The 26,692-nt window shown below is 35.4% G+C and overlaps 1 protein-coding gene across 1 annotated transcript in view; it reads right to left on the bottom strand.

The window, feature by feature from the left end:
* The window catches only part of GlcT (ceramide glucosyltransferase), a 157,372-nt gene that overhangs the window by 14,541 nt on the left and 116,139 nt on the right, over positions 1–26,692 (bottom strand). The window contains exons 5-6 of the mRNA XM_090416124.1: positions 21,758–21,870; positions 18,058–18,236 (exon numbers count right to left, since the gene is read on the bottom strand). Coding sequence (XP_090272250.1) covers positions 18,058–18,236; positions 21,758–21,870 — 292 coding nt within the window. The remainder of the gene's footprint in view (positions 1–18,057; positions 18,237–21,757; positions 21,871–26,692) is intronic.

Below are 26,692 nucleotides of genomic sequence, written 5' to 3'. Positions count from 1 at the left end.
ATGGGCATGGATGTTCATGAATGTTTTTTGGAGGTAGACGCCAATGCCCGTTGTGAGGCAACCACCACTACACCACAACATTATTTTTGATTTTAAGAAAATAAAGATAATGACTTTCAAATGTTCAACATTTCCAAATGGGTGGGTGGGGGGGGGGCAATTCATAACCACCAAAGGAGTAAGGAAATTAACTTCTATTTTGAGATAAGTCAGGGGGAAAAAAAAATTCTATTACTGCTTTTTAGCAGTTCAGTTCAAGTTCAGTTCCAGTTTGTGAAGATGCCTGAAGGAGAGAGAAATCTCTCCTTCAGGAAATGAAGAGAGAGAGAAATGAATGCAGTAAAGTCAAGAAACAGCCATAAAGTTCATCTACTAAATCAAGTATATGCTTTTATGTAATATAAAATGTAGGTAAGCTATATATAAACATGCTGTGGAGATCCATATCCATACATCTTTAAGGGTAAAGCAGTTCTGCTGGCTGGTCACTAGATAGCATGTAGGACAAAATGTGATCATAACATAACCCAATCAGCTGCACCACATAATCTTGCTACCTTCTACTGGAAATTCATGCTTGGAGGGAGGCTATTTGGTGGTACAGATGAGAGCACTGTCAAGACCACATGGCAAGGATACTGGATGGTCTCTGCATGGGCAGCATTGGCTGCCCATATACAGAGCATGATCCCATGCTCTTTTCCCTCTACACCTCTTATCACAAACCTGACAGCAAGCTCAATAAGATATACTGTAGTTAATATAAAAAACAAACCTACATACAAAAATTTCTTCCACATCCATTTCACCAGCATTCGTGGCATCAATTCTAACTTAAGTGACATTCAACATCACCCCTATAGACATCTGGATCTGATCCATTTTTGACAGAATCCAAATTACTGATACAACCACCACAGCTGTAAAAAACTACACTCCATATGATTCTTTCCTTCCAATCTTGAATATCCTCTTCATGACCTACTTGATTTTAAGATTTTGAGTTCAATTTGTTTTTATTTTTTAAAAAAATAATGGATCTTATGCCTAACATTAAAAGTTTAATATACTGCATTTCTAAGAGTTAAATAGCAATGAAAATTTCATGCAAATGTTATTATTACCAGAGACCTCCAAGGAGTCAGGAACTCATCAAGAAAGGCCACATACCACCCACACTACCTGCAGTCATGACCTCTAAAGACAATCTAGCTCTTACCCATTTCTTTACTGCATTCATTCTCAACTTCCATGGGCACCTTCTAATCCTCTCTCCACTCCATAAAATTAAAAATTCCATCTCATGTCATGTTATATGACCCTTTTGAAAGTTTGTAGATATCATATCACTCTGTCATTCTACTGTTTGCTAACATCTACTGTCCACAAATTCTTAATCTGTCCTCATAACTCCAATCTATTGTCTCGATAATACCATCTTTAACACACTTCTCTGTACCCCTGTTGAATCTTAAATTTGGTTTATTCAGAATTCAACAAGAATTGGAAAACAATTAAGAGATACTTGAGCTTTAGTATAGAAACTGCAGGTAGTGTGGGTGGTATGTGAAAGGGGTATATAGAACGAATAATTTATATAATGATACAAAGCATGAATCAAAAATGGCAATTATTCTGTGTGAAGAATTATGTTTTAGTTAATCGTAACAGCCATAATATGTTCTATGTGAAACGTATGTAATCTAAAGTTCAAGGTGCTTGGGCGAGCATTACGCTTGCAGCAGTGTAAATTATCAGAAAGTGGCTCACGCTCGAATTCACAGAAGACGCTGACTCGGATGGACTAGCGGGAAAAGAAGCCGAGTGTCGGGTGAAGATTCGTAAAAAAAAGAGAGCACTAAAGGTGCAAAATAAAAAGGGTTAGTTGCCCCTTGCAGAAGGCTTTTTGATCGTGGCACTTTCGCCCTTGCTTGAGTCATGACCGTTTGGTTTTGACCTGCTCTTCTCGGCGAGTGGGTCTATCTCACCTCGTGATGGATCCAGGATAGCCCGTAGATGTTTTATATCAGCACCCATAGTTCCTGTATTCGTGACTGCGATGTGGAATAGGATCACCGGAAACAGAACCAGACCAACGTGGACAGATCACCAGCCATGATGAAAGGGGCAGACGAGACGTACACAATGCATGACCACGTGCGTAAAGGTAATTCTCTGATGTTCCAAACTATGTTTTCAAGGAAGGAGACCCCAGTACTGTATGAAGAAAGTGGACTATCTTGGTAAAGTAATGTTTTATTCTCCCTTATGTTAGAAGAGAAGCATGCTGTAAAATAAGTGTGAATTGCAGCTAAGTATTAGGTGTGAATGAATATTCTAGTTAGGAACTTTAGGTGATTAGCGTTAACTGCAAAGGTTTAGCTCTAGAGGTATCTTTGTCTCAGATTGTGAATTAGGTAGAGTGTGATAATTATGATTTGTAGCCTTTAACATAGCTTGATAGGATAAATTAAGAAGATCAGAGTTTTGATATATGTATTGTGTACAGTCAAATGAGTGGAATCTTAAAAGGAGCCTATGTTAAATTTCCAATTAAGTTCTAAATATCGATGATAGCTCCTCACCTGAGTATGACTTTAATCTAATAGTGAGAATGAATGTAACTATTCAATTAAATATTTAATATTCTGTACAATTTAGTGATCTTAATAAATGTACTTTATGTTTTAACCTGAAATTAGCCTGTGCCTGAATTAACTCATCGCTCATAAATTCAGAACCTAATGCGGAGAATAATTTAATATTTATAGGCCACGATTGCAAACACCATTGAGTATAATTAGTTAGATAATTAGGTGCTGAAGGATAAGTGCAGGGATAATCATCTCTGTATAATTTCTGAGAGAAGTTCCCTGGTTAAGGATTCCTCCTAACTTAAGGATACTGGCTGGTGCAGCGGAACAAATAAATTAGCCAGTATCTGACGGAGAAACAACTCCAGACAATAATTACAAAGGATATCGAATATAGATATAGAATTAAAATAAAGAATTGAAGGTAGATATTGAAAGTAAAGAAAGTGAAAAAAATATAAATACACATAGATATCCCCCCCCCCCCCCACTATATCTGCATAATCACAGAAACCAGGGAATCAGATCTGCACACAATAGTCCAGGTGAGGTCATATCAAAGAATTGTAAAGAGGCAAAATGATTTTCTTATCTTTATATGTCAGGATTTGTTTCAACACTGCAATTATTCTCCAAGTTGTATTTACATTTACTAATATTGAACTGGCAGTCATTTTCACGTGCCCACAATTCCAGCTTATTCAAATCATTCTGAAAATGCTGTATGTCTCCTGTCAAATCCTTTCCAATGTCACTAATGTAAAGATTGAATAACAATGGACCAAGGACTGATTCCTGTACTAAACTGTATATCTCCAAAAGCGCCCATAAAAATATCATTGTATATCCATTTCCCTCATCTAAATCAAATATAACAGTACGATAAAAAATGTGAGCAAGTTGTTCAAACGATCATCCCTTAGTAAATCCATGCTGTTAATTGCAAAGTATAGATTCACCATCAACACATCTGTATGCAAGCACTTAACTTTTTCCAAAATCTTCACCATTGCTCCAGAGAAGATACCGATAGGTCAGTTACATCAGTCTTATGCACATGATATATCTTCAACATCATCTTTGTCTTAAGAATCACTTGCTTAATAAGACTGAACATCCATTTCACTCCCACCCTATTTATTCTTCAAAACTAGGGACACATTCTGATATTGCATCATTTAGGTACACCCAATTCTCCATTTACACAGTAGATTGGTTCCAGAAAAAATCGTGTAAATGAAAACCATGTAAAAAAGAATACAATGCATATGAAAAAAATAGAAGAATGGTTCTAGATGTGAAAACCCAATATGAACAATAAGTTATTTTCAAACAAAAGATATATATATATATACACATGCATCTCTTAAAGAAAACAGTGTGTCACTAATAAAATAGAAATTTGAAAAGGTCCAAATACACCCGCATATATGGTTATTAGTTAAATTTTATTTGCCGTCACTTTCTGACAGTAGCCGCATTCTTTTGTATGAGACTGGAATTAAATCACTTCCATCACTTGAAACACTCGGGCCATCCTGTTCTTACTGCAATGGCAAAATGTTTTCTTCAGTAAAAGGAACTAAATTAGCACTAATTTCCAATAATTCTGAAAGTTGCTTTTTTTTTTTTTACCACAAACTCTGTAATTAATTGTAGAAATCCTGTTTTAACTAATCTTTGTATAATTCTTCTTATCACACCATACACGACTTCCGTTCACATTTAAACTGTTCAGCTCATTCAGCATTTGGATCATGTGTAAGAAAATGACTTTGCAATTTTACTAGCCATTTGAAGCCCTTCTTTAATTAATCCTGCAGAGAGTAGAATCTCTTCATCACTTTTTTCTTTTTCATTGAAAAAAGGACAGCTGCTATTATTTCGTAATCATGAACAGTCTTGTCAACCATTAATTGTTCAATATCTGCCGATGAAAAACCATCAAATCCTTCTCTGCCAACTGCATGTGCTAATCTGATGATATTGGAATATTCAGTTGTATGCAAAGGTACGGGATTTTTCTTTTTTACACATTCTAGCAAAGTAGCTTTCCAATATGCAAATATGCTTTCCAAATTTGTTTAAAGTTGATGGTTTCAATTCTGATAACACTAACTTAGCAAGTCTGATGCAATCCAAAATAGAAAATTTCTTCCCCACATCAATAATTGTCAGTAAATTATCCTTATCTAGTTTATTCAAAATAAATTGGAATGTTCTTCTTATGTAGTAAGTTTTGACGGTAGCAATCACACCCTGGTCTAGTGGTTGTATTAAGGATGTTGTATTAGATGGCAGAAAACAAAATTCCACATTCGGGTGTTCTAATATAGGATGGATAGGTACAATCAATAAAACTTTCAAGTTCAGATTTTTTCTCCATCAAATAGTGTTTAACTTCTGGAACAAATCATTGATGGAACCATTCATTAAAAATTTCTTTTGTAACCCAATCTTTTTTTTTTTCATTTGCCTTACAGTGCACTGGTAATGTGTTAAAATCAAAACTTTCATTGCACACAGTCTTAGGGATCGATTAATGAGTAATGGTTTTAATATACGATCTCCTGAAGCATTGCTGCAAAATAGTCACACGATGTTTAGCTTTAAAGCCACCAACACTTTTCTGTGATTTCACTATATAAGTTCTATTTGGCATTCCGTAGTGTAGAGTAATCCCTGATATTTAAAACATCGAGGGGGGGGGGGAGGTCTAAAAATTCAACTTTAAGTACATATGTACAGTACTAGGAAATGATAATTATAATGGAAATACCCTTTTTAACAGAACTGAATTCAAACAGAAATTTTAAAAATAAGTGCCATTTGAACCATGTTAAATTATTATTATTATTCAGGCCTCCATATAGTCAAAAGCCTCATCGCGGGAGGTCCTTCCTAAGAAACACAAGTCTATCAAGACTCATCGTGGGAGGTCCCTCCTAGGAAACACAAAGTCTATCATACACTCATTAAATTCATTGACAGTTCTCACTCTCACCACTCTATCAGGCAATGCATTCAATGGTTCAACCACCCTACATGCAAAGAAACCACTCTTCACCCTCTTGCTCACAGTTTCCTTTCATAACTTAGAATCTCTTCTAAGTTATGAAAGGAAACAGAGGGAAGGAGTAATGACCAGGGATGGCCCCTTGTCATTACTCCTTCCTGCTGTTCAACTAAGCAAAAGAACTCCTAGTTCTTTTGCTTAGTTGAACTCCAGATCTCGTCTCCTGTAACCACCTCTCAATGGTTCAAAAGTCTCAATCATATCACCTCTCCTTCTATCCACCAAACTCTGCAGTCCTCATAACTAACATTGTACAGTCCTGAAACCATCTTTGTTATTGCCTTTGTACCCTTTCCACAGTTAATTTATCCCCTTCAAATCCTGGGGACCAAATCTAAGAATAATAGTCTAAGTGTAGTCTGATCAGAGTCTTATACAATGGAATGATAACTCTTATCTCTGCAGGTCAGTGTCCTTCTCATTATTGCAGCAATCTTCTGTGTCGCCTTCACCACCTTTGCAATATGTCCCCTAAATTTCAGGTTTCTATCAATCAACTCCAGATCTCGTCTCCCCTACTTCCTCCAGTATAGCTCCTTCCGTAGAGTATGCAGCGCCCAATCAGTGTGTCCCAAAACTCAAGACTTTACATTTTGCTGCACTAAACCGACACCCCCATTCATTTGCCCATCTGTCTAGCTTATTCAAATCCTCTTGCAGGGCTATCACATCTGCACTATTACTAATAACCCTTCCCAGCTTCGCATCATCAGCAAACAACTGAATATCCCCCTGCAATCCACTGACAATGTCATTGATATAAAGGTTAAACAATATAGGTCCCAGTACTGAGCCCTGTGGGACCCCACTTGTAACCCTCTGCCTTCTTGACACTGCCCCACCATACACAACTCTCTGACAGCCGATCCTGAATCCAGTTGACCAACCAGACATCCAGACCCATGTGCTGCAACTTAAATATCAGCTTATCATGTGGCACCCTGTCAAATGCCTTCGCTAAGTCCAAGAAAATGGCAGTATATACCTTTCCCTCATCTACTGCTCTTGTAACTTTATAATAAAGGCTAGCATACTACTAAAACAAGAGCGAACCTTCACAAATCCATGTTGACTCTCACAGATAACATTACCCTCATCTGCCCAATATTGTATAAGGTCCCTAACTAATTTCTCCAAGATCTTAACAACAACCATGATGACATACAAACTGGCTCATAATTAGACACTTCCAGTCTGCTACCACCCTTATGCAATGGCACTATCTTACCTTCCTTCCATTCCCTGGGCACCTTTCCCTTAGCCAGACTTTCATTGAAAAGCCAGGTCAAAGGAGCTGTCAGTTCTTTAGCACATTCTCTCAAAACTCGTGGTGAAATACCATTCAGTCCCACAGCTTTAGTGACATCCAGAATACTCAGTAATTGGAACACACTCTCCTCCTGCACCTCTAAACCTCGAACCTGCCCTATCCCTCTAGTATTAAAATTTACTCCTCCAGGATGAAATACTCTAATAAAAGTGTTCACTGAACAATTCCACTATGTCCTCTGCATCCATCACTCTATTCCCATTTTTATCCCACAATGTCATTCTTGCACAATCATTTCTCCTAAGATCCAAAGGATTTCCTTTGGATCTTAGGGCCAATCTCTTCTGATATTCCAGTTTCGCCTTCCTTACCATACTAGTCACTCTTCTGGCCTGTTTCTTATATTCTTCATGCATCTTCTCTTCACCTGTCTCCTTATATCTCTTCCATAGCCTCTTTTTCTCATGTAGTTCCTGTTTAATATTTTTTTGTCATCCACTTTACTCCAAATTGTGTCCTCTTCTTCACTTGTGGAATACAGATTGCTATTGCTGCTAACAAATATTCCTTCACAATTTCCCAAGCACTAATGATATCCTGTCCTTCCAAATCTTCCCTCCATGAAACTTCCCCAAGTTGACATCCAAGACTATTATAATCAGCTGCCTTATAATTCCACATATGTCCCCGTCTCTTTGATACTCCTGCATGTCTATTCATCTTCCAAGTCAAAACCATCAACTCTTCTGATGCTATGACCAAATCCAAAACTCTTGGCTCCCTCTATTACACGTTGCCTAAGATATTTCTCCCTCAAGAATCCTAGAAATTCCATTCCCTTATTGCTACATGCATCTTCCTCTTCCCAATTTATACTGCAGTAGTTAAAATCTCCCATAAATCATTCTTCTTGCACTTGCCAAACTCAACTGTCTAAACATCTCCTGGTCCTCACCTTCTGTGCTCTTGGTCTGTAGCAATACCCCACTAAATATCCTGTCTTGTCCACCTCTACCTCACACCATATGCTTTCAAAATCATTAGTGTCACTGCCTTCCAAAGCCTCCACTTATCATAAGCAGTACTCCACCACTACGCTTTCCTTTCCTATCTTGCCAAAAAATATTTAGCTACTTCTATTCCTGTTATTATATCCTCTTCTATCGACCACGTCTCAGTGATCCCAATAATCTTTGCTTTGGGCAGGCTGATGCTATCAGCGCACCAATTCCTCTCCTTTATTCCGGATACTTCTGGCATTAGCATAAAGCATAAAAATGCCACTGTTTCTATACCCAGCATTATTCCCCCTAGACTTCACTGGGCTCAGCATTACCTGATGTCGTCCCCCCTTCTCCCAAGTACCCATTCCCACAAGAGACCACCCCTGCTACCATCCACCCTGGGACACACCGACTCATTCAGAACAGCAATTTCTCCAGATGCTTACGTCCTTTCTCATTCAAATGCAAGTGGTCTCTCGCACACAATTCCTCTCTGTCCTCAAACATCCTCCAAGCATCCACATATTCCATTCCTTTCTTCTGACACATTCTAGCAATTATGTTATTCAATATTACTGCTCTTTTGCTCAGCTCGTCACTATCATACCTAAGCAACATACACTATCTTTCCTCTCTGTGTCTTCTTTCGTACAACCTCAAGCAAGAATCTCATATCTCTTGCTGCCCAATTTACATTACCACTCAAGTCATTTGTTCCTACCATCACAAGCATCTTCCACCCTTTCACCCCTCTTAATTGCCATAGCCACACTTTCTATCATTCCTCCAGGCAAACACTCCTCACGCATCTTATCTTGAACACCATGGATCATTGAGTCCCCATACATTAGAGGATTCATACATCTCTTACCACCCTATTCCTTGACCTTGCATGCATCCTTCACTCTCTTTCCTCTAACACTTTCTCTCTGTGCTCCTCTGCTTACCTGCCTTCCTGACATCACTCTATCCGTGGTTCCAGTGCTCCCTTGCATTCCTCTGATTCCCTCTCTCCTCTTCTATCATTCCCATAACTCTCTCTCATTCCCTCTCTTATACTGTTCCTATTCTCTCCGCTTCTACCATTCCCATTGTTTTCTAAACCATGTTATTTTGAAATCGTGTAAAAAGAGAATTAGCTGTATTTTTTAAATGCACCCCCATGCACTGCTAGCATCCAGCAACTGATAGCATGGTACAGAACCTAGTATTCTTCACAGTTTGTCATAATTTCCTGCTTTGCAGTTTAGCAGATAGCCCTTTTCTGAACAGAACATCCATGTACTTAGCTATTTCCTAGGTCAGTACAGCATGATCACCTCTTTAACTGAAACCTCTCTGATGCTATTAAAAAAAAAATTAAAAAAAAAAAACCTCTATGACTAAGTTCCTTCTGTCACATGTTGATTGAGAAAATTATCTCACAACATCTCAATAAATTCAGTTTCATTTTACTCATGAGATTTCATAGCTACTCAATGTTTGGATAATTAAATTCACCCATGTTGATCACTCATTTATTCCTCCATCAGGATGATTTGGTGATGAATTTCATCGTTACCAGCAACTCATCTGTCAGGTCTGTAACAACACACTACCTTGTATTTGATCTTGTTAGATTCCACCTCACATCAGATAGCTTCAAACTCACTGCTACATGGACAATTTTTATTTAATATTGAAAGCATAGCTTTGTACTCTAAACAGACTAAAATTATCCAGTGTATTAATAGTGTATTCCCTCCTCTCCTCTGCTATCTTTTCTATGCTCCTTAAAAATACTATATCCTTTACACTCAATACCAGTTATAGTTCGCCCACCATTTCCAGGTCCCTGCTTCGCGTCTTTCCAAGAATAGTCGATTCATGCTGAAGGGGAGAAAAAAATGAAGGGCGTCCGAATTGGTCGCCAACACGCGAAATTACGTGCTTTATAGGTAAAATTTTCCAACTGTTATACAAGCAACATAGTTAACTACAATAATCATAAAAGAGAAGTTAATTTTCCGACCGGTAATAATAAACAACTCATCCCACTATACGGACTGATTACCCTATTATCAGAATGGATTCTTCTTTTTCTGAGATGCGCAGAAGTGTCGAGGGACCTCAAATCGGTGGGCGAACTATAGTAAATCTGCCTCTGACAGCCAGATTTTTATTAATGCCTACCATATGAGGCCCCAATGTATTTATCAATGCAACAAACTCTTTGTTTCTGATACTCCTGGCTTTCATGTAAAGACAATATTTACCTTAAGGCTGTGTGAATACACACAATTTGCAGACAAAATATATCACTCTTAGCAGTGGTGGGAAGTAGATGGCACTGTGTGTGTGTTGATGGTACTAGTGTTGTGTAGTTGGAGGATTAAGTAAGTGAATTGTAGTGGGGTAGTGTGCCCTTCCATGATGAGCCCTTAGATCCCTGGAGGAGTCATGCAGTAACAAAAATATTATTAACAAAGCTGAATAATTTGGTCACTCCTATGCATAGACCCTCATCACCCCTCTCATCCTAATCTAGTTTCTATGATTTTCCATATCAATAAATCATTTCTCCATGCTCCTGATATCAAACACATTTATGTGTAGGTTATCCCTCTTTATATAAATCAGTTCTTCCGTTCCTTCAACTATTGAACTATTGTACTGCAACAGAATTAATGAAATACTAATAACAAATAATTTCAAAATACATGCACTAAAAATGTTATCAAGTTTCCAAAACCTTTATAGCATGCAAAAAAGTGGCTATAAGGTTAAAAAAATATCTTAAAATTTGATGCCCTCACTCTCTAAAAATTAATGTTCAGGTGGCAAAATTTAGGCTATTTGCAATTCTAGAAATGCTTCAAACTGGTGAAGAATTTTCCACAATGAATTTTCCAGACACACTCTGAAGTAATGGAGAAAGTCACCTGCAGTCAATATTTTCAACACCTGGAGAAGTGTCAACTAATCAGTTTCCACCAATATGGATTTTGCTCGTTAAGATTCACAGCAAATCTCCTTGCTTATATTGCCCATCTTTGGACATGTGCCATGGAAAGGTTGTTTGGAGAAACGTGTGTTGCATTTTACATTTCTAAGTCATCTTAGTGGTTTGGCATCAAACATTCCCTAGCAAACTGCCATCTTCCCTTTGTAACTGGGCTGCCAGTTTTCTGTCGGATCATTCTGGGAAGTAATGATGGAAGGCATTCTTTCTTCAGATTTTTCTATTAATGCAGGTAATCCTCAGGGGGTTATCTCACCCACTCTCTTCTTCATACACATGAATGACACTCTCCATTCCTAATACTCATAACAACCCTTGCAGTGTCCGAACATCTCAAGCTTTAATATCATCTACACTCCTAACTCTGCCCTAAAACTCTAATCTTCATACCATCTTTCAATGGTAGGACAAGAACTCTGTGTCACTTTCCAAAACACTTTTTTTTTTTTTTTTTTTTTTGTGAGAAAAAAAGACAAAGAGACCTTAGTTTGTCTCATCTCCCCCTTACCTTTGATAATGCTCAGCTCATCAATGAAGACTGGAGACTTCTCAGAATGATACTATTAGCTTTTTTCATACACAATACATCTTGACTTCCAAAAAAACTGACATTCTTCCTCATTAAGACATTACTTTTCATCTCCAGCTGCTGACTCTGTACAAATCATAAATCCACCAGACGTTGGAATGCTCCTCTCATATCTGGGGTAGTAAACCAAAAAACTTCTCTAGAAATTTTTGATGCTGTCCAGAAGAGGGCAGTTTGCCTAATTGACAACTCTCTCTCTTACAGATTTTCTTCAGTCACAGATGTCAGTTTCTGCATGGTGCATCTTCTATAGATATTTCCACAGACACAATCAGAACTGGCATCCATTATGCTCCCCATTTCTGTTAAAACTCTCCATAACATCCTTTTATAGATGAGCTGCTGACTTAAACCTGATGCTGCCATTCATCTTTCATTCCACTTACCTCTGGTTTGCAGAAGAGTTCTCAGTATTCCCCAAGGACTACCACATCTATCTTTTCTAAAGAATATCACACAGATTGTTTTCTCTCGACACCTACGTAAGTACAGCACTGATTTGCTATAGGACCTGAGGGCCCTCTTTTGTAGAGTGATATATAAAAATAATAATAAAAATAATAAAATAAAATAAAAACTGAAGATAATGATAATATTTTGAACGAGATCTGGAGTAATTACTTTGAAGAATCATTAATAGGTATAACAACTGACAGCAATGGCAAAAAATATTCAAAACTACATTTTACTACACAAGATATAAAAATCCACCAGAAACCTGTAATTTGGAAAGGCAGCTGAAGTAGATATTTGATGTGAAATACTTAATTTCATAAGTTTCAGAAAATTGCTGAAATGCTTTGACACCATTAGCTGCAGTAAAATAGTATATAAAATATGCTAGCAAAACACACAAATTACCCATTACACTAATTATAAACAAAATTCTAATTTTTTTTAACAGAGAAACACTCCTGACAACCTTCTTCCATAAATTACCTAGCAGAATATCTTTATTGTACAATGAAACCTGTGGAGAATTCATGAGTAAACAAACACACGTAATAACCACAGTAATAAATTTTAATAAGTAAATATTTCATTTACTTAGGACAGCGTTTCTCAAAGTGTGGTACACAAAAGGTCTTCAGGGGGTACGTGACAATTTTTGGCTATGCATCATAAACGCATGGAATCATTATATTTCTCAACAAATAGTGCAATTAGAGACAACTGGGATAAAAAACAGCACTAACTAATGAATCACATCTCCCCTCAAACAGAAACTACTGTATAGACTCAAGCAAAACCATATGTTGCACCGGCAACATATGGTTTTGCTTGAATGTGTTAAAACTAAGAAATATATAGTGAATGTGTTTCAGATATTATGGAATTCGGTTGAAGAGAATTATCATTTCAACTCAACTGTTGAAATGATAATTTGTCTTTGGTTCGCGCGATCTTTCGTTAATACCGCACCAATCATATGCACTTCTTCATAGCTGCTCTACATATCTCAAGTCTTGTAAATTACTGGTAATTTTTGTTTGGAATAATGGGAAAGATGAAGCTATTTGGGTAGATGACTTTGATGATGCACACAAGGAAACTGTTCTCGATGCCTAAAGTAGTGATAGTGAGTAGGAGCTTCTTGGTAAGTCTCACCATTTGTAGTCTTTTTTCTGAAAACTTTAGTTTCCGAAAATCCCCGCATATATATCTCGCACAACAATTTTTTAGTTTAAATTTTGGGAAAAAAATGCGAGTTATATTCGAGTAGATAAATTTACAGTAATTTTTTTAGCTTTCAAATTCTTAAGCATGGATCACTGGTTAAAGATTGGATTTATAAACCACAAAAGAGAGCAATATAGCAAATACAAGTAGCTGTAAGCAACAAGAAAATGTTGACATTGCATCTAGATCAAATGAAATTGATAAGGGTGTGTCGCCTGACATCTCTAGAGAACCAACTAGAAAGAAGATGAAAACTTTTCGTAAGTATGATATGAATTACTTGAAATGTGGATTTTCATGGACGGGAAATGAAGAGAAACCTATTCCAAATTTCATTCTATTAAAAATAAATCATATTTTTTGTTTACATGAACATACAAATTCAAATAAAATAGACATTTACAATGAAACATACTTTATTTATTTATTATTTGATAAGGGGATACTTGGTAATAATGAAAATTTAAGAAGGGGTATGCGGATATCTGAAGTTTGAGAAACACTGACTTAGGACATCGTCAGTACAGTTAATTCAAACAATACTAGGAATAACATACAGCAGCATGTTATAGAATTAAATTAAAATATATCTGGAGGGGAAAAAAATTACATTAAAATAAGATAACATATATAAAAAATTATTTTACACAATTTTGTATGACAATTTCCCATACTTTAGGAATAGCAAGAACGTCATTACGGTTTAGATTTGGTCTGTGAAGAAGACTTTGGTCGTTCATGTTTATATAAAGATCTATGTAGAAGTTTGGTCTTTTCCCAATGGATCCTATAATTTGGGTTTTCAACTCCATGTTGTGCAAGGCCAGATTTCTGCGGTTTGATAAGACGGATTATGGTCTTGATGTTCAGAAACGTATTTATGAACAAATGTGCCTGTCTGTCCATAATAAATTTACAGGAGCATGGAACCTTGTACATGCCAGGTAGCATCAGAGGTGAGAGTTTGTCTTTAGAAGAAGGTAACAAGTTATAGATCTGGTTGATTGGTTTGTAGGTAGTAGCAAGTTTGTATCGCTTCATAATCTTTGAAAGACGTTCAGAAATGCCTTTGACATAAGGCAGTGATGGCAAACCTTTTTACCCAGGTGTGTCAAACTTTTTTTTTTTTTTTTTAAATATTGACGTTGTTGTTGATGTGCCACTTGCATACATGCATTATAAAGGTAACTACATAATCATAGATGGTGACTTATACATATCATATTAGGCTATTTATTTAATAGGACATTGATATAAAATCTATGAATTCATATTATACAATTAATTTAATAAACTGAAATTACAAACTTACATTACATTTAATGACTTTTCTGTTGCTGCCCTGGTAGAAAGTTCTTTCAATGAACAAACCTACCTTTGCCTTAACTGAGGGCAATCTTACACGATTTATCGCAGTTTTTTCAACAGAATACCAATATTTTTCAACATCCAAGGTGTGTCACCTGAAACCCTCAAGTGTGTCAGTGGTGACACGCGTGTCATAGGTTCGCCATCACTGACATAAGGTATGAGAATCCTATGGGCTTGTCTAGGTTGCTATATGTGAAGTGACTGATGATTTTTTGAGTCATTTTAAGATTGTATCCATTTTAGTATGGCTATATTTTTGATTATTTCCAATTCTTGGTTTAGAGATTCTTCAGAGGAGCAGAATCTGTGTGCTCTGGTTACTAATGATTTAATGATGCCAAATTTTTAGATGGATGAAGAATTAAATGTAGCGACCTGAAAATATCAGCTTGAAATAGACAGAAGTGGAGATGGAACCAAATTTTTTTCTTTCGATGTGTAAATCCAGAAAGGAGATACCCTGTGGAGATTCTTTTTCTAGCGTAAATTTGATGCGAGGATGAAGAAGGTTTATTTTATCTAGAAACAGGTGTAGTTCTTGTTCGAATGACTCCAGACAGCAAAGACGTCATAGACATCATGCAGCCAAATTTTTGGTTTGAGTTTAAACGTGAAAATTTTTTCTTCAAGGTATTCTAAAAAGAGGTTTACTAAGTTTGGCGATAATTAAATAATAATTAATCCTGTAAATTGTCTTACTACGGACAGACAAGCAGATCTGTTCATAAACACATGTCGGAACATCAAGACCAAATCAGTCTTATCAAACTGCAGAAATCTAGCCTTGCACAACACGAAGTTGAAAACCCAAACAATAGGATCCATTGGGAAAAGACCAAACTTCTGCATAGATCTTTATATAAAGATGAACATCTATATAAAGAAAGTGCTGAAGCCTTACTTCACAGTAGGGCTTCAGCACTACTGTGAAGTAGGGCTTCATTACGGTTTAGACCAAATCTAAACCGTAATGATGTTCTTGCTATTCCTAAAGTATGGGAAATTGTCATATAAAATTGTGTAAAATAATTTTTATATATACTATCTTATTTTAATGTAATGTTTTTTTTTCCCACCAGATATATTTTAATTTAATTCTATAATATGCTACTGCATGCACATTGGAATTCCATTGTAATCATGCACCCTAACTGTATGTTATTCCTAGTATTGTTTGAATTAACTGTACTGATGATCTCCTAAGATACTTAGGATGAAACATTTACTTATTAAAACTTATTACTGTGGTTACTTAGTCTAGCAGAATATCGTACAACAATCTATGGTTATTATTATTATTATAATGGAGTCACAAGACTCATTGTGGGAGACCCCTATATTGACACACTAGCTATTATTCACACAACACTTATACCTCTCTTTCACCTCATTCACAGACAAAGAACTCAGAATCACCTCTGGCAGCAATGCATTCCACACATTCACCACCCTCCAAACAAAAAATCTAGACTGAATATCCTTGTTACCCACACTCTTACACAATTTTTAGGGATGACCCCTCCCTCATTCTCTCCCTTTCTGCACTGTACAGAAAAAGTCATCAGTGTCAATCCTATAAAAGCTCTTTAATAACTTATATGCTTCTATTATATCTCCTCTCTTATGCCTACCAGCTAGTTTTTGGAGTCCACAGATCATAATCTCTGTCACTCACCTCTGTATCTTCTCCACTACTTCTTCATCACCAAGGATCCAGGTAACCAGATCTGTGCACAATAGTCCAGATGCAGCCTTATTAATTCCTTATCAAGTGGAACAATAACTTCTCTATCCCAGCTTGTCAGTGAGTTCTTCAACAACCATGCAATCTGATGTGCTGTTTTCACCACCTTTGAAACATGCCCTCTAAAACTTCAGTTCTGCCCACAATCATGGCAAAGTCCCTTGCCTCATCAACTTCTTGCAGTTCAACTCCATCAATATAGTACACAGCATGTGAGCTCATCCTCCCAAAGTGCATCACCTTACACTTAGCCACATTAAATTGGCAGTCATTTAACTTTGCCCATACTGCCAGCATATTTTAGGCATCTTGCAAGATCTCTACGTCATCTTCATTGACTATGGCTCTTCCCAGTTTTGCACTGTCAGCAAACCAGTGGCTATTTCCCAACAAATTATTTCCAATATCATTAATGTACAAATTAACTCCTGAAACTCAAAAATTAAACTTCTGAATAAACCACTCTTTGATATCTGTCCATCAGCCAAATTTTCATCCAACTCCTTATGAACTCCATTACTCTACCTGCTATCAAAGAAATGTACAAGTAAGGGAGCATTCCGCTATATTATTTGAGTATGCTAGCATTTTATGAATCAACCAGTGTTAATTCATAAAATGCTAGCATACTTGTGGAAGGGATAATGAAAACCAATGAAATTTCCAACAGGTTTTCTGGACCTAATGTCAACAGACGTCTCCCAAATGGAGTGTAATGAAAAATAATATGCAAGTCAAAACAACCATTGCATCCTCAGCTCTAAAAACTAGGATTTCTTTTTTGCTCAAGACATTACTTCACCTCTGAACAGCTGTTAACCTTATACAAATCACAAATTTTCTCCGCTATTAAATACTGCTCTCACATTTGGAGTAGGCCCCCCTAAGAACTCTCTCAAAATACTTGACTTGATACAGAGGAGAGCAATTACACTGATTAATAACCCATCTCTTACCAACACACTCCTTCCACTTTTGTACAGGCATTTGGTTTCTGCATTATATATATTCTATGAATATTTCCATGGCAAATGTCCATATGAAATAGCATCAACAATTCCCCTGCTCAGTACTAAGATTGTTGGAATACGTGCAGCTGCTGCTCAACATCCCTTCACCGACCTCGAAACGCACAGAACAAGTTTCTTTCCCTCCTCCTTCATTATTTGCTGTATTGTGGAACAATCTTTCCCCTGACATGTTTCCCAAGGAATATAATATACAGTCTATTCCTTGTCTCTTTCCCAACTCATTATCCATACACGGGTAATGGGTTGGGAAATATACTAATATACTAATGGTAATGGGTTGGGAAATAATACACGGTCTATATATTAATGTACTATAGGTTGATTAACCAACCTCTCATGTATAGGCTCGACATTATATATATAAGTCAAAGCAGCTAATTAAATTCAAACAGCAGACTATTGACACATGGCAACATCGCATCACTTCCATACAGCATGCAAATAAAAGTGTGCAACTGTATGAAAGCCACTGGCTGTAGTTGTTTCATGTGTTTAGAATGGATACAGCAGCAGCACCACTCTGAATACAACCTGGAGTATATGGTATTTCAAATGCAATGCATTCTGAACATCGCTGAACTAAATTTCTTTTAAACAGAATACCTGGCATTTGTATTTAACCAACATTAACTAAAAGATGAAATGAAGTTTAAGAATACCTTACTTCAGCATGAAAATTATTAAAAATTTCTGTTACCTGTCAGTGAATGATTTAGCAAAGAAGTAATCTTCTGCTAAATAGTTGCCAAATGCTTTTATTCCTCCAACTTCATCCAGCAATTTCTTTCTCATAAGCGCTGACATACCTGTTGGACAGTTTACTCCAACAAGATCTGCTGCTAAGTATATACGTGCATGTGATGTTCCAAAAAACACCTAAGAATTTAAGCATATATTTATCATTTTCTTTTTTCATACTCGTAAAATGATAAAACAAAAATTCAAACATGCTAATTCCAATTCAGCTTGAGGAGTAACAATAAAATAAGTTAATAAAATAAATTTAATAATTTTCCAAGTAAAATAATATTTTGCCATATGAAACAAAATGGCAAAAATAAACATGACAGCAATAACCAACATGCAAACTGGGTTTGAATCCCACAGTGACATGGATGTCTGTGAAAGTCATTAAATGGGAAGTAATTTGCATATCCCAATGTGAGATCACCACTTATTGCAGATCTGAAATGTCTCAAAAAAGACAGACCATTTGCATTATCTCACCTACTTCCCATACACAGCAGCAATGTGTTCGTAGTAACATAGTTTATCATGGGCCCTGCACAAGATTATTTTTGCCCCTCTCCCTTCTTTTTTGGAAAAAACAAATAAAAAAAAATACAATAGAAAATTTGTTTATAAATATTATAATATATGTTTATGAATCAGCCCCCACATCAGCAAAATTTAAAACTTGAAAATGAAAATATAATACTGATTATTTTTTGATACCCCATTTCAGGGCCCCCTTCATCCTGGGCTCTGTGCCTGTGCATCCATTGCACCTGCCCAGTTACAGCACTAGTTGGGAAGGACATTGAAAAAACATAAATTTAATTTCTGCAACTCTGTCACCAATAACCACATATTTTCCTATCTATAAAATTTTGAATCTCATACCAATTATAAAAGACAAACTTTTGCCTTTGTCTCTAGCTTTGAAAAGGCAAAATTTACCTACTGCAATTAAACATGCTTTGGATAAACAGGCCTGTGAGATGGGAGGGAAGAGCAACATCTGTACTACTTTGAATATCTTAAACCTCAAAAAGTCTGGTACTGTTCAACAAAGCACTGAGACCAAACAGAGTATCATTTGGAATGAGGTCCACCTTCTCCACAGAAGCAAATTTAAATATGAACATCCCTGCAATGAAAGTTATGAGGCCTTGTTACACTACTTAATTTGAACTAAAATCATTGCCTTTCTCTCTCTGGAAAGTTTGGAAGATCTCATCCTACATAAATATTAGAAATATTTCATTACATATTTGTATGATCCCTCTAGCATGTGGCACTTGCTGTTATTGGTTAACTGACAATTGTATTCACCTTGTATTCTGTCTCTTTGAATTGCAGATTTGTTCCATTGATGTACTGTTAGTTTCAGTTCAAAATTCAAAATACTTGTGTTAATTTTTTTATAGTTATTCACTGTGTCTAAGGTTTTTTTTCTATTATTTTACAGGTTCTATTAAAAATAAAGGAACTTTTTTTATATCAATCTTGTCCACAAGAGGTTGTAAACTTGAATGCATGAATTTTCGAATGCCAATAATTCAGAAACAGTGCTCTAGCAAAGAAATGAATCTTTCAAGACAATCCTGCTTATGATTCTGATAAGCAGGATTGTGGTCTCACACAAGGCAATGAAAATCATCTACAACCCCTGAAGACATTCACAAACATCCAAACATGCAGTGGGATTTGAATCTATGACCTACTGGCTGGAGAGCTGAAGCATATTCACTCTGCAACCAGGCCAGCTACATAAAATCTTACTTTCAATTACATATTCTTCTTTATTTCCATTTCTCAAAGGTACTTGTGAGTTGCTGATATATACATCGGAGAGAGTGCTTAAAATTTCTTTTTTCTACAGCTAAATCTCTAATTCAATTTATGCATTAACCACTAAGAATAAAATTTATTCCTGTTAGCATATAAAAGTCTGATATGAGAGGATCAACTCCTACACAACTATAATAACTTCTTTTATACAACATTAGAGGGTGCAAAATTAGGACTTAGATCTTTTGTCCATTACAGTTTGAACTGTTCTACTTACTCATTATGTGTAAACTATAACATGCTAGCCTGAAACCCAGAGAAATATAAATATAAGAGAAATAAAAAAAAAAAAAAAAAATCAGCTAACGCCTTTTTATTCCTGTATATAGGGAGTAGGCGAGGCCATTTTAGCTCTATCTAACTTTTGGAGACTGAGTGGGCAGTTCAATCTCCACTGGTACCCAACCAGAAATAGCTGGCCCAAGGCTATCACTAATTAAGTGGCATGCAGTGAAGAGAGATGGCTCAACGAGTGCCAACATCTCATGGTCCCTAACACTTGTATTTTAATGTCTGAAATAATGTGGGTTCTACAGTCTATTTTCTTGAGTTTACGGGATAAAAAACCCACTTGCCCATGCCAGAGATCGACTAACTCGGGAGCCGGTCAAAAAAAAGGCTAAGAAAAATTTCTTCTAGTCGCCGACTAGATTCGAAACCAAGAAGTCTTCCTTCGTGCGGTCAAGCGGCGTGGTGTGCAAATACCACAAAACATCCTTTTATAAATTATTATTTTGTTTGGTGTTGTAATATTGTTAAAAAAAAGTCATGAATAGCATCCAACACCTAAGCCTGTCAACAAGAATTCATCTCCACATACTCTATGTTCCTCCAAAGGTACATACATTCCCAATGTTAAAACATCCCTAAAAAAGCCATGCCAGTTAATCTGCTTGATTCACAAGCTATCTTCCACAATGATTTTATTCATACCACCAATTTATGAGTATGCTCATAAGCAGTCTAATAATTCTAATATTTTAATTCTACACAACTCAGTATCACTTCTAGCAACTTAAAACCCATGTATATTTACTCATACTAATCTAATCCCTATTGTACAAGCCAATACTCCTAAGCTGTTCCTTTTTATAGACAAAAGAAGATATCCTTCTTTCACTTTGCACTGACAGCATCACTCTACTATTCTTCATAATAATAAGAATGCCAAACAAAATTACCTTTGTGATTTCTACTCTTATTCCCCAGTTGTACTATTGTTCAAAAAATTCTGATCTCAGTACTGGCTGTGAATATATTAGTGAAATTATTCCCTCTGGCATGAGTACATCATTTAATTTTGAAGTTTTGTTTTTCACCAAGGTACCATATCCTAATATGCACACACAAATATGGTCTACAATAATGCCTACAACACCTGTTTCAAAGCAAAATAAATTCACCAGTTTCTCTCTATTTATATTAAAACTTATGCCTACAAAAATATCAACAATTCCATATCTGATTACATACAAAATACCAATAGCGAAAATCTGGTTCAAAAATAAAGCCTAGCTGAACTTTTTGCTCATTGCTTTTATAAGATTCTTCATCAACAAAATTATTTCATCCATATAGTCAGCTATATCTGTCATCTGCATGAAATGGTTGGATTATCTGTTTTATGGGAAATGTGTCCTCAAAAAAAAAAAAATGCCATCACACAAGACCTGATTACTCCTCTTCATTTGCAAACTCCTTAGAAAGACTGCCTGTGACCTAGATGAAATTTAAACTGATGACTATATAATCTGAATCTAAGGATATCATCACAACTAACTATATTTCAAGTATATATATTAAGTGTTAGAATATCTACTTACTTTTTCAACAGTAGAAGGAAAATCTTTTTTGTCACAAGTAAAAGGCATCTGATGGACTAGTGCCACATCATCTTTCATAGAACACACCATGTCAAGCAAAGTATCTTCTTTCACTGTAACAAAAATAAATTCGTTATAGGCAAATTACAATACTATAGAAATTACAAAACTGCATAATGTGTTCTCTTTTATTATTAGGAAAAAATCCAATATGACTTGAAATGACATTTAATGATGGTATGGCAATCCAAAAATATGCTTTCGGTTGTTTGGTATTAAGTAGAGCAATACTTTTACTTATCAAGTCTTGTGACATGCATTTTCTTACCCTAATTTCACAAGATAAACAATGGTAAGCAAAGAAAAGAAATCTAGAGTATTGCATTATCACTCTTGTTTATGGACACTTCTCTTCTTCATCTAACAATTTAAAGAGATTTTAGATCTTTAAAAAGTAATGTGTTATATGTTAGTCTATCATATGTCTTGGCAAAATTAAGAACTCGGCAGTGTGTGCAAATTAACTTTGTTCTGTATAGCTCATTAGAAAAGTTATTAAATTATAAAGTCCTTAATACAAATTTATAGGATTTTATTTGTTGCTAGGTTGAACACAGTATATTACACTTGACATAGCTGCATTTATGAATAAGTTGCATTTCCTAAAAACAGAGTCCAATATTGAGATTACAAGAGGTTGGTACTGCAATTTAGTTATTTTATTTTATTTTTTTTAAAATTAGTAATACAGTAATCTACTGTTCATCTGATCTTTAGAACAATGACTCGTCACAATCAACCGACCTTAGTTGTAAACCAACTTTAGTAGAGCACACCGTGTAAATGTACTTCAATTATTTGATCCTTCAGTTGCTAGAGATAACCATTTTGAAGAGTCATAAATGGTAGATTGCTGTATTGCTGTTGCTGTCAAAATTTCAGAGGGATATTTAAATTCTTGCCAAAACAATGTCAACCAAATATCTCTAAATTGTAGACAATCTTTTACTTTTCATTGTTTAGTATTTTTTTTTAACATGAAATGTTTTCAGGAGATATTTAATTTTAGAGGACGTAATGAAAAGGCAATAAATAACTTCTAAATCAGTCAAAATACCTCTCTCATGTATTTGCAGCATTTTGCTATTTAATGCATTCCTAACCACTTTCCTTCTAATTAAATTCTACTGATATTCTGAGAGGCTGTTAATATAAGAAATGACTATGGAATTTGGTTTTAAATCATGTCGCTTGCAGGAAACAATATCCCTTCTCTACACAATCCCCCCCCCCCTCTTTTAATCTGAAGACTGAAATCTCAGGAGACCAAGTAATGAAAGCTAAGTCTATATCATAATGGGTAAATGTGTGATGTGATCTGTAAAGGTAATGAACAGGAAAAGAGTAACAAATATAAAAACAAATAAAAGTAATGTATACTGTATAGTGAACCACTCACTATCACTACAATGGAACAGCCAATTAAGTATATTATTATTATTATTATTATTCAGGCCTCCCATGATGATCAAAAGACTCATCGTGGGAAGTCCTTCCTAAGAAACACAAAGTCTATCAAGACTCATCGAGGAGAGGTCCCCCCCTCCTAAGAAACACAAAGTCTATCATACCACTCCTTGAACTCAAGGAGTTCAAGGAGTAGTATGATAGACTTTGACCATTCTCGCTCTCACCACTCCATCAGGCAATGCATTCCATGGTTCCATATATACCAAAGCTAATTTTGTTTTGCTTAATTTTGTCATTAAAATGGTAATAACACAAACAAGTGACATTTTTTTAACCAGTGAAGCTTAATGATTAAAAACCTGGGTTTTTATTTGGTCATGATCTTTGGACATTAAAGATATCAAATAAGCAAAATAGTTTCATTGCAAACTACATGAGGCTTCTTCAGGATAAAAAAATTAAAATCATCATCACCAATAATTGATACAGTAAAAGTGCCTTATAAGGCACTTTTACTGTATCAATCCACTTACACCTGGGTCTTCTTTTGCCTAAAGTGTTCTTTGTTCTGCCAGACTCACAAAGAACACTTATTTCACTAATCTTTCCTCTCCCATTCTGTTTAAGTGATCATAACATCTGAGATTAGCTCTGCTAACACATTCCTGAATTGCTAACAATGTCAAGTTCTTTCCTAATATCCTCAATTTTTAATATGATCCTGCCATTGATTCCATCTTTGCTTCACTAATCTTTCTCAGAACTCTCATAATTGTGGTCTCCAGTCTTTGATCAAACGTTTTATTTCTAACCCAGCTCTCAGATCAATAAGTTAAAATTGGTTTGAACACTGTCTTGTATACCACTAATGTAGTATTTTCACTAATTTCTTATTTGATAAAAATTTCCTTTTTAGAAAAGACAGCTGGCTTGTGCCAGCTGTCTTCTCTAAAAAGGAAAAGTTGGTCCTTGTTGGAGATCTAAACAGCAGAATAGGAACTGATTCCCAGACATATAGAAATGTTTTGGGAAATTTGGAAAAAAGCACAAAGCCAATAATACTGGTAAACGCCTGCTGGATTTCTGCTCAGGGCATGGATTAGTTATTATTAACACCATGTTCCATCATGAAAATGTACACAAATTCACAAGGAGAGATATAAGAAAAAAAGAAACATCACTTTTCTTATTTGATCCTTCAGTTGCTAGAGATAACCATTATATTAAAGAACAAGTAAATAACATAGAATTTACTTGTTCTATGTTATTCTTGATAGCGATGTTTTCCCGCTGGTTCAGGACATGAGTATACAGAGGATTTGAAATTGGAAGTGATCACCATTTAGTCCTGAGCAGCATAAAGCTGAATTTCCTATGAAGGAGTATGTAAGGAAGTTTTAAAAAGAATCAAAATTGAGCAGCTTTCCTAGGAGAACTATAGATTAAAATACACAATTATTCAAGAAAAAAGGAAAGAGTTTGAAAACAAGATCCAAATATTGGATATCCACTGGCAAACCCTAAAGAAAACAATGATTGATTGATTGAGCCAGAAAAGTGTGTGGTGAAAGTTGTAAGGATAGAAATATCAGAATTCTCTGGTGAACTCAATAGGTTAAAGAGGCAGTCTTTAACTTCTTTAAACAGCTTTACTAATTCTATTGTTTATTTCCATATTTAATTTACCATCTTCACTAAATATAGTGCCTAAATAGCTGAAATGTTTTACTTGTTCTTATAGGTTCACCATTCAGGATACAGTTGAATATCAGAATGTTTTCTATGTTTCTGCCTATTTTCATTGTCTTTAACTTTTTATTGGTGATTTTCATATTAAATTTATTATAACAGTTATTCAATTTAGTCAGGGAATCTTGCACACTTGTAGTGGATTTATAACATCTTCTGCATAAAGTAAAGCTAAGATTAACATCACTAATTTTTATATCACATTTAATACCACTTTCTTTCATGTGATGAGATAATGAGTAATGGTGGAAATAATGTGAACCCTTGTTGCACACCTCACTTAACATCAAACCATCTTCCTGTAACTCTTTCAATTCTAACTGCTGACTTACAGCTTAAATAGAAACTATGTATTGTTCGATATAATGTCCCATTTACAGCATATAACTGTAGTGTTTTTCCAAATGTACAAAACTTAAAATACAAATCCTCATTATATATTCCCAAGATTTCTCAATTATTTGTCTGAAAGTGAAAATCTGATCCTGATAACTAATATTTCGCATGAATCCAGCTTATTCTTCACTAAGCTTCCATTCCATAATTTTTCTGAGCCGTTTTTCTTATACTTCTGAATGTAATTTTCACGTTCAGTTTTATTTCCCTATTTAAAGATGGATATTATGAAAATTCTACTCAAATTATCCAGAATTTGACTGTAAAACTTTCATACTTTTATACCTTCAATATTTGAACATTTTTGGTCGAATTTCATGCACTCTATCTGCCTTTCCACATTTGCAGTTTTTGATAGCTTTTTTTCTACTTCAAGTATGGATATGTATTCTTTTTGGAAGGTTTCTACCACTATGCTGACACTATAGTTTCATTTAGCAATCTTTCAAAGTAATTATTTCATCTAAAATATTCTTATCTCCAGTTTTTTGATGTCATCATTATCATCTCAGATTCCTTCCACCATTTCTAAGCATTTTCAATAGCCTCCAGAATATTTTGCCACCTACCTGATATTTATTTTCTATGTCCTCGCCAAAATATTCCAATGACTTTTCTTTAGTTAGTTTTACACAGTGCTTCACTTTCTTACTTTTTCTCTGTATACTCTAAGAGCACAAGCTGACTTACTTGTCAGGAACTTTTGACATGCTTTCTTTTTTTCCTTGACTGCCTCAAACTTCTTGAGTCCACAATGGAATTCTGATTTTTCTATCCTTACAGACAAAATCACCACACACCTCTCTAGCTGAATCAGTCAATCATGTTTACTTCAGGACTGGATATTCAAGGTTTAGATTTTGTTTTCAAACTCTTTCATTTTTTTTTATTGAATAATGTTTGCGCATTTGGGTCAGTTCACTTCTGAAAGTTGCCCAAGCTTGATTTGTTTTAAATTCCTCTTACATACTCTTTTTTTCAATATGAAAGTCAACTTTATCAAACTTTATTCAGTTTTGCTCAAAACTAAATAGCAATCACTTCCTATTTCAAATCCTCTGAATACTCTTGTGTCCTGAACCAGTAGGAAAACATCACTATCAAGAATAACATAGTCAATAAGATGTTTATTTTTTCTTACATCTCTCCATGTGAAAATGTGCACATTTTTATGATGGAACACAGTGTTAATAAGAATTAGTTCTGTGCTAAGCAAAAACCCAACAGGTACTTACCATTATTATTAGCTTTGCTCTTTTCTCTAAATTTTCTCAAACATTTTTGTATGTTTGGTATCATTTCCTACTCTGCTGTTTAGAT

The sequence above is a fragment of the Typopeltis vanoorti genome, chromosome 3 (genome assembly GCF_054136105.1).
Source record: "Typopeltis vanoorti isolate ZY-2024b chromosome 3, IOZ_Tvanoo_1.0, whole genome shotgun sequence".
Classification (NCBI taxonomy): domain Eukaryota; kingdom Metazoa; phylum Arthropoda; class Arachnida; order Uropygi; family Thelyphonidae; genus Typopeltis; species Typopeltis vanoorti.
Note: the sequence above shows the minus strand (reverse complement) of the source record. Positions and strands in the feature narration are given on the sequence as shown.